This window comes from Globicephala melas, chromosome 15 (genome assembly GCF_963455315.2).
Source record: "Globicephala melas chromosome 15, mGloMel1.2, whole genome shotgun sequence".
Lineage (NCBI taxonomy): Eukaryota > Metazoa > Chordata > Mammalia > Artiodactyla > Delphinidae > Globicephala > Globicephala melas.
Genome location: NC_083328.1, coordinates 71,537,977 through 71,546,814, shown reverse-complemented (window position 1 = coordinate 71,546,814; position 8,838 = coordinate 71,537,977). Strand labels below are relative to the sequence as shown.

General features: G+C 50.3%; 1 protein-coding gene across 3 annotated transcripts in view; it reads right to left on the bottom strand.

Moving 5' to 3' along the window:
- The window catches only part of SYS1 (SYS1 golgi trafficking protein), a 34,594-nt gene extending 26,954 nt beyond the window's left edge, over positions 1-7,640 (bottom strand). Inside the window, exons 1-4 of one of the 3 annotated variants that reach the window (XM_030843552.3) lie at positions 7,401-7,617; positions 6,942-7,204; positions 5,534-5,601; positions 3,165-4,380 (exon numbers count right to left, since the gene is read on the bottom strand). In XM_030843552.3, coding sequence (XP_030699412.2) covers positions 4,140-4,380; positions 5,534-5,601; positions 6,942-7,204; positions 7,401-7,602 — 774 coding nt within the window. In that variant the 5' untranslated portion in view covers positions 7,603-7,617 and the 3' untranslated portion in view covers positions 3,165-4,139. Of the gene's footprint in view, positions 1-3,164; positions 4,381-5,533; positions 5,602-6,941; positions 7,205-7,400 lie in introns of those variants that run through there. The other 2 variants (XM_030843553.3, XM_060284344.2) reach the window with 2 other exon arrangements.
- Between the last annotated feature and the right edge of the window lie 1,198 nt (positions 7,641-8,838).

Here is an 8,838-nt window from a genome sequence, read left to right as displayed (position 1 = left end):
CTAGGGTCTCCCCACTACCATTCTCCCATTGTTTAACCACTTCAACCTGAGGCCCCTCTTCAGGGCTCAGTCAGATCCTGATTTGGGCAGGCTGCTGCAACCCATAATCTCAGGGATAAGAGACCGCAGGAGAAATGGCTCCCTAACAGTTAACTGGGGGAAATTTTTTAATGTTTGAATTTTAACAAGTCACACGATCTCTCAGAGCCTATTCCATCTGTTTATTAAAAGAGGGATACTAGTAGCCATTCCAGAGGGCTTTGCGCAAATCAGGCTTGTTGTAGTTGAAACCAGTTTGTGGGACGTTGAACATTCGGCCTGTTTTCCAGGCCTCCTTGCTGTAATAAAGCCAGTACTGGCCCTGTTTCTCACTTATGAGCGGCTGCCTAACTGCCCACCTTTAGGGAACTAGCTGCTTGTTTAAAAAGCCAATCTTATGTTCACATTCACAAAATAGCATCTGGATCCCGGAGACTGTCCCTCTCCCAATCTGGGCCATGTACCACTTAAACATGATTGGTGGATGAATGGGGATGAGGTTGCTGAGGCAGACAGGCCTAGCTTCTTATCAGCTGTTTGATGCTGGGGAAAGCTGTTTACTCCTAAGCCTCAGTTTCATTGTCTGCAAAATGGGGAAAACGGTGGTGCCTATCTCATTGGGTTAAGTTAGAAACATAAATCACTTTACAGTGCATGGCACATAGGAGCTCAATACTTGGTGGCTGTACCTAGGTCATGGGCAAGCCTGCCCCCCACCTAACAGTTGAGGCTTTGAAGAAAGATATCTCCTCTGTAAAATGGGAAGGGGGCAGCGGTCCCATAATTCTAACTGCTTAGATTCATGGATCACTTTCTTATAGGTCAGGCACAGCACTAAATGCTTTACATTATGACATCTCACTGAATCCTCACAAAAACTCAGGGAAGTTCAACCCAGGGAAGGTTAAGTAGCTTATCCAAGGTCTCAGAGCTGGTAATGGGACTCCAGGACTTAACCTTGCACTCCATTGCAGCTCTCTAAAGCCTTCTAACATTGGGCCCCTAGAAGTCTCCCTGCCTTGGCCAGGTAGGCAGGTCAGGGATTAAAACTCTCAGCTCCCTCTACTCCCCTTGCTTCAATGTTGTTCTACCATCCTTTGCTACTTTCCTACAGAAAACCTCAAGCACGCAGTAGCTCTTAATTCCCTCTCCACAAAGAACCTCTCTTGTGCCCAGAACTGGCCTCTCCTTCCCCTGCCCCTGAGGCTGTAGTCCCTGGGTTAGAGGCTGACTGCCCCCAGGGACTGCGAGAAGGAAGCTACCCTGATCTGGGAGTTGTTGAAGAGAGTCTAAGACTCTGCTTCCAGGGGAGCCTAACCTGTTTGAGCTGTGCCTCACATAAGACTCACGGGGACCTGGAGCTTCCCGCCTCACTGGTGCCTGCTGGCTGCCCTTCTGACCCCCATGTGGCTCTGATCTGGGCAGGCCTGCCTAGAGCTAGGGGTTAGAGGCACCCTCTGAGCTAGACATCCCTTTCTCCTTTCCCGTCCTTCTTGTGGGTTATAAACTATTCTGAGTACCAGCTATGCACTAGTCTTCACTTGTCTCTCCAAATGGTAGTGGATGGGATGGGGCGGGGCGGGGGGGGCGTCTAGACGTCAGACCCCTAGAAAGTCAAGAGCTACACCAACTCAGTGGTAGGGTGGCGGTAACTTTCGAATCTAGGTACTTTCCTTTATCCTTTGGAAATAAAAATATTTCCAACATTCCTATGTTCACTTGGAAATCTGTGGCCATATTTAATGTACTGCCTATCCGTTTTCTTGGAAAGCAAGTAATATTCACACAGTTTACATCCTTAGTATTTAAAACAATACAGTAGGATGAGAAAGTATGATTATAAGGTGCAGACTGTTTAACCACTAAGAACTTAAACATCTTTAACTATTAATCTCTTCAGAATGAGCTTATTAATGTCACTACCGGAACCCAAATCCTGGCTCTGCCAGCTCCTAACATGTAACCTTGGGCAAGTTCCTTACAGTTTCCTCATCTGCAAGATACAGATGATGCTGTTTCCTACTTCAGAGGGTTGTTGTGAAGATTAAGTGAGCAGGGAGGTGCAGAGCACTTAGTCTACTGCTGGACATCTCTTTAGGAAGCACTCAATGCATGTTATTTATTACTTCCATTGCCCAGTCCTCTCTGGAACTTGCCTCTAGACACTGCTTTGTCACTTTAGAATTCATAAAAATCTCAGGAAACTCACATATGTTTGACCCCCAACTGTCATTCAGCTTAGTCATGATATTGTTAAAAAACAAAAAAAACCCACCTTGGCTCCCCTGACCTTTGGTAGTTTTCATAAATCCAACTGACACTCAAGGGGCAGAGATCTGTCATCGACGATGTGCAGGACAGCACCAGCCTTTGTGGGAAACTCCCAAAGAGGTGTGCCAACAGCTGGAGCTACCACCACCAGAGCTGGCCACGGGAGCCTGTGGCCACACGATGTGAGTGCTCTGAGGCTTGCCTCAAAATAGTTAGTCACCTGCCTTTAGAGTCTGGGGGGAAATCCATCCACCCAGGGGAAGCCATTTCAGCTGGTCATACCTCCTGGACCCCGCAGTCAGGATTAGAATCTCATTAACAACCTGCTTCCTCCCAGCTTGGCTAGAGTTCCCTGAGTTACTGAGGTGCCTCACCCGAGCATTTTCCCAGCCTCTGCCCAGGCATGTTCACTCTTAAACCTTCATCCTGTCGGCCTCAACTTCCTATTCTGCAGGGCTGGGAGCCAGGAGGCTAGAAAGGCTTCCTGGGGAGATGGCAAAAGTCCCCAGCCGTGTAGCCCTAACACTGAAAGCTGAGCACTGACAGCTCTCTCAGGCAGGCTCTGGAGGACCCAAAGGGGAGCAGCAATGGTTTCCAGGCAGAAATGGGTCTAGACCAGTGCATTCCACTGGGCACGTTCAGAAGTCACTGGCAAATGGCAAAGGTACCCTGAGCGTCATGGCAGTTCACCCAAGGCGTGGCGGAGAAGGCTGCAGGCGGGGGTGGGACACAGGTGTCCCCGGCACTTAGTGTTTTAACCAGGTGGAGGAATACTTGGGTTCAGGAAAAAAAGAAGGTGGCCTAATCATTCTGTATAGCTCCCGAGCACAGTATTACAAAATAAGCACAGGCAGAACCGTGGAAAATACTGTATTTATGTACACGGGAAGGGCAGCTGTAAGCCCCTCACAGAGGACACTCCACCCCGAAGAAAAATCTTAGTAGCAAATTCCTATCTCCCTCGGCACTATCAAGTGCACCTCAAGCTGGAAGGCTGGGCTTCCTGTGTCTGGGCGCCCACTGTACCCTTCCCACTGTGTAATTCCAAACAAGGCGGGAAAAGGGAACTATTGCCAGAACGGAGGTCCGTGGGAGCTGGGATGCCCGGTCATTCCTAGAGAACAGGCAGTGACTCTAGTTCGAGGGTTAGATGGGGAGCGACGCTAAGATTCTTCTCTGGGTCCTACGGCCTGCAATGTTGAAAGCTGGCAGCAGGGTGGAGGCCCAGTAGAGAGAACCGGAAGAAAGTCAGTCATGGGTTCACTGGTGTACACACACGTGTGCAGCAGGACACAGGTTGTGCGTTTTCTTTCTGCTTGATGCCTCCACCTGCCATCCTCTCACCGACAGCAGCCTGCTACTTTGCGCCTACATCTTTCTGTGGCTCTGGATCCAGAAACCCAGTGTTGCTCCAAACAGAACAGCTGCAGTCCAGCAGCATGGCAAAGCTAACAGCTGTCCCAGGGAGGTAAGACAGGTGGCTAGAAGAGTGGTTCGCTGTGATCAGATACCCTTGATTATTTTTTTTTTTCCTTTTTAAAATAACAGGCTGGTGACAGGTATGGTGGCTCAAGAGTGGCATGGTTCTGATTCTGTTATTACCCTGAAAGAGGTCCCCCTTGCCGACCTCCCAGATACCAAGGCTTCAGTGAACGGAGGCCGTTCTTGCAGCTGTGATCCTGCCTGCTACCTGCCTTCTTGACGGGGCCTCACTCTCTCTCCCACACCAACAGAGACTTCACATTTCCCGGGTTCCTCTCAGGCCTGGGCTGGACCTCATCTGGACAGTCGGAGCAGCCCAAGGTGTCAAGTGTCCAAAGGACCTGACTCTAGACACTGGACTTCGGGGCTGAGTTGAGGGGGATCTCCTTGAGCTCCGACCGCATACACAGGTACTCCCCGATGACAGCCATGAGTGCAATGCACACGGCCTGGACCAGCCACCAGGTCAGCGCCGAGGGGAAACGGGAGCTGTAGAACCAGCAGCCCAGGAGGTGAAAGAAATGGACAGTGACAGTGAAATCCAGACACTGCTTCCCTCGCCGGATGAAGTACAGCAAGCCCAGGGCACTGTGGGGAGAGGACAGCAGTGAGTTGTCACTGGGTTGTCCTGGCCTTAGATTAGGTTATTTGGGGGAGCAGGGACAATTAGGATGACAGCACAGTGGTCAGAAGCAAGCGAGAGAAGTGGGAGGCAGGGGTTACATTATCAGATGCCCAGAGGAACCTGGCAGGTGATGCTGAGAGTGGATCAGGCTGGGGAGAAGGAAAAAGTACGAGCTTGATGATCAATGCAGCTGCCACTCAAAGGGATCCCAGCGATTGGTGGGGACTGTGGCAGCATGAAGCATACCTGTTTCATCTAAAGTGCGGCCTGCAGCTAGGCAAGTCACCATGCTAGAATGCTGGCCTGGAATCAATCGATCATCCCATTTTTTAAGAGAAGCCAGAAATCTGTATTTTTAACATAAGATATCCTGATTTTCAACTAAGTGAAAAAAGTCTTAAACACCCTGCATGGGTTGACAACTGTGTAAGCCAAACAGAACATATCTGGGAGCCAAATTCAGGTCAAAGTCACCCCACCAGTTTTCAACCTCCAGTGTAAGGTCAAGAACAGTAATGTGAAAGGCATCGTTCTAAGTACCTCCTGTGAATTAACTCATGGAACCCTTACCACTATGAGGTGGGTAATATTATTAGCCTGATTTTACTGATGAGGAAACTGGGGCTTAGACAGATTAACTTGTCCACAGTCACTAGACTAGTGGTAAAGCTGAGAGTCAAAGCCAAGTGAGTCGGCTTCCCGAGCCTAAGCTCTTAATCACTTCCCTAAACCACCTCTCAGTCAAAGCCCTCAGGGTACAGATGAGGACCCAAGGCCTAGAGAGAAGGGAAGGAACTTGGCCAATGGCACATGGGCCAAGAATAGACTGACTCCCGGTGCAATCCTTTCCTCATCTGATTCCACATCAGGGAAGTGGTCTGAGATGAAAGCTGTCCCAAGGCAGCATGCACAGAGTGACATAAGAGCTTTCCAGCTAAGTCAAAACAGCGATCAAAGAAACCCTACAGTGGAGCCAGTCCCAGAACTGGCCTCTGCCACCCATTTTAGTCCACCACTGCCCAGGAACAAGTGCCAGCCTGTTTCACGTCCGAATTTAGGAAGTTAGTTCCAGTGCTAAGACCCCAAAAGCTGGATAGCAAAACTGGTGATACTCACCAGGTGAGGGCGTTGAGGACGAAGGACATCGTGGAGAGCCGGCCTGGAGGGGTGGAAAAGCCCAGGATCTGAGGGGGAATCACAAATGGAAATATGCTGGAGAAGTGGCCTGGCAGAGCCCCAGGCTCCAGGACCCCAGCAGCCCCGCTCAGGAACAAACATCATTCCAGGACCACAGAAGCCAACAGGCCTCTTCATCTGTATGGCAGCCTACTTCCACCAAGCTGCTTTTACAGACGTCCACCACTGTATCTCATCTGACCCCTCACAGCAGCCGGGAAGGGATCATTATCCTCATTTTACAAAGGAGGAATGAAAATTCAAAGAAGTTAAGTCACTTGCCCAAAGTGACAGGGTAAATAAACAGCAAAAGAGTTAGAATGGGGTTCAGCAAGACTCCTAAGAAGGTACTACTAGGCACCTGGTGGGTGAGTGACCTCCACCACTGTCCATACGGTACTATCCAATACCAAACATCTGCACACTTTCAGCTTTCAAAGGCCTTGACATTCATTATCTCATATCATCCTCACAACAACCTCATAAAGTTGTTATTGTTGTTACTGTTACCTCTTTTTGGATAATAACTTGCTTATTATTACCTTTTTTTGGATAATAACTTGCCCAAGGGCTACATAGAGAATAAGCAACAGAAGGAAAGATTCCATCCCAGATCTCCTGGCTCCAAGAACTGTGCTTATTACCATATACCACAGCTGCCTCTCTGAAGCAAAACACCTCTCCACCCTCCCATTACACTTTATAAGGCACTTTCTTACTCCTAGGCCCCTCTGGCCCTCATAACATTTTGCTGAGGATTATTCTATTCCAGAAGAGGAAACAGGCTCAGAAAGATAAAGCAACTTGCCCCAAATCCCACAGCTGGTATGTTTCAGCCTACATTGGACACTAAGCATTTCTGAATCCAAAGCCAGGCTCTTTGTACTGCAGTCCACGACCTCTATGCCAGCGGTCTCATGATTTTGCAGACAGGAAAACAGGTTCAGAGAGATGACAACACTCGCCCCAGGTCACACAGCTAGTACATGGAACTTAGAGACCTGACTCCAAAGTCCAGGAAGTTCCCATTATACTCCGTGAATGCTCTTTTATCCATCCTCCCGTCCCCAATTTGGCACCCGAGAATCTGGGGCTTAGAGAAGTGAAGTCACTTTTTCAGTGTCAGAAAGGAGATGTATCAGGTTGCCTGGAACGCAGGCCCCTTCCTTTGTACTAATCTGCCTCTCTGTCATTCCATTTTATGGATAGGGCAGCCGAGGCTCAGAAAGGTGATATCCCTTTCCCAGGGCCACAAAACGAAAAGGTGGCCCAGCCAGGTCTAGAGCCCAGTAGTGTCAGACCACCCGGTGAGGCCAAGACGCCGCCCGCGCCGGCCCGGGGACCATACCTCGGCGTCGAACATCTGGTCCAGCGAGGGGCTGCTGCGCACCAGCCCGTCCACCAGCGCCAGCCACAGGCCCAGCGAGCCGTAATACACGGTCTGCATGAGGACGATCTGCGACAGGATCAGCAACGGGTCCCACACGTAGCTGCGGAACTGGCCCGCCATGCCGGCCCGCGGGGCCCGGCCGCCGCCCGGGCCTGGGTCAGCGCCACCGCCGCGCCATGGGCCCCGGGCCGCCCCGGCACCTGAGAGGACACACGCCGGGCCTCAGCCCGCCGGCCGTCACCATGGCAAAGTCGCCCAGTCGGGAGGAGGGACTGGGACCGAGGGGGCGAGCCCATTCCGGGAGTTGGGGGGGAGGCCGGGGCGGACAGACCCATTCCCGGAGTGAGGGGAAATCCTGCCCGTTCCAGCAGCTGCTCGGGCCCCGCTCGTACTCGAGCTCCTGTGGGGTTCACTCACCGGGTGACGGACTCGAGGATCGAAGCTTCCGAGCGCAGCCCAGCCTCAACGACTGGCCCCCGGAACGGTGCTGACAGGCAGGACCATGGAGGAGAGGCCCTACCGGCCTAGAGAGGCAAAGCTCCAGCTGCTGCTGCGACTGTAGTCGCTGCGTAGGAAGGAAGCGTTTCCGGGGACAGCGGTGGAGGGGCGGGGCTGACATTGCGCAGGCGTAGCGGGTGCAGTCTTCGGTTGAGCCACCTAAACGAGAGTAGGGAAGCCCGGAAGCGAAGTGTGCACATGCGCAGAAGAAAAAATGAAGGCGAACGGAAGTGGGGCACCAGAACGGTAGAGCTAGCGTGCCCTCTAGAGGGAAATCTTGAAGAAAAGGAGGACGGCTAGGGTAGAAGGTAAGAGGAGGGGTCAAGGGCGAGGGAAAGATGTTTGGGAATTAACGAGGTGATAACGTCGACCCTGTTTTCAGCCTAGATTCCCGACGTTTTCTTCCTCCTAGTTATATCCTGGGATAACTTGAACTTGCCAGCAATTCCACACATGATTTTGCCACTGTTTCTGGGTTACAGATGGTAAAACTAAGGGCCAGAGAAGGAAAGGAATATACTGTCTCAAAGACATAGAATTAGTGGCAGTCAGAATTAGAGTTCAAGTATTTCCAATACCACAGCACTGATTTCGTGCCCTACTGAGTGCCAGGAAAATTTGCACACGTTCGAATGAGACAGCCCCTGCCCTCAGACACAACCTAACTGTATTAGAAGGCAGAGTAGTGGGTGTTTTATAATGTGGATATCCATATATATATATATATATTTAAAATGGGGGGAAAAAGCCCAGGTTCTGAAGTCATACCTGGAAGCAGATCCCGATGCTGCCTGCCGCCATAGCTATTTTTCTCTGCCTTCTCTTCTGAGTCCAAATAGTGTGGACAGTCAGTAAATACGTGCTGAATGAGTCAAGAATAGAGAAAGGGCAACAGCAAATTGATGAGTCATTTCACTCCTGCCTCAGCCGACCGAAACCCATCGATTTCCTTGATCCTAGGTTCTCCTTCTCCGGAATGGAAAGAAGGGAAGTAACTGGTTCCAGGAAGAGTCCAGGTTTTCTAGCCTGCTCTACTAGCTGTGTGATTAGCAAGCCACTTTCTTCTTTAAACCTCAGCTTCCCTGTTTATGAAATGAGGAGTTAGACAAGATTAATGTTTTCCATCATTTAATCTGCCCTCCACTAATTATTTTCCCATTAAAAAAAGCTTATCAAAGATCTATGTAACTTGCCAGTCAGAACTTCTGAACAGCATGTGTTAACCATGTTATCACCTTGAGTTGTTACAATTCCAGACAAAGGTAAAGAAACCTGAGACGCTATCAAGAGTAAGTGTGTGATTTCCCTTATCGTTTGGAAATATTGTAAACAGTTCACTTGGACTCCAGCTTGGAAG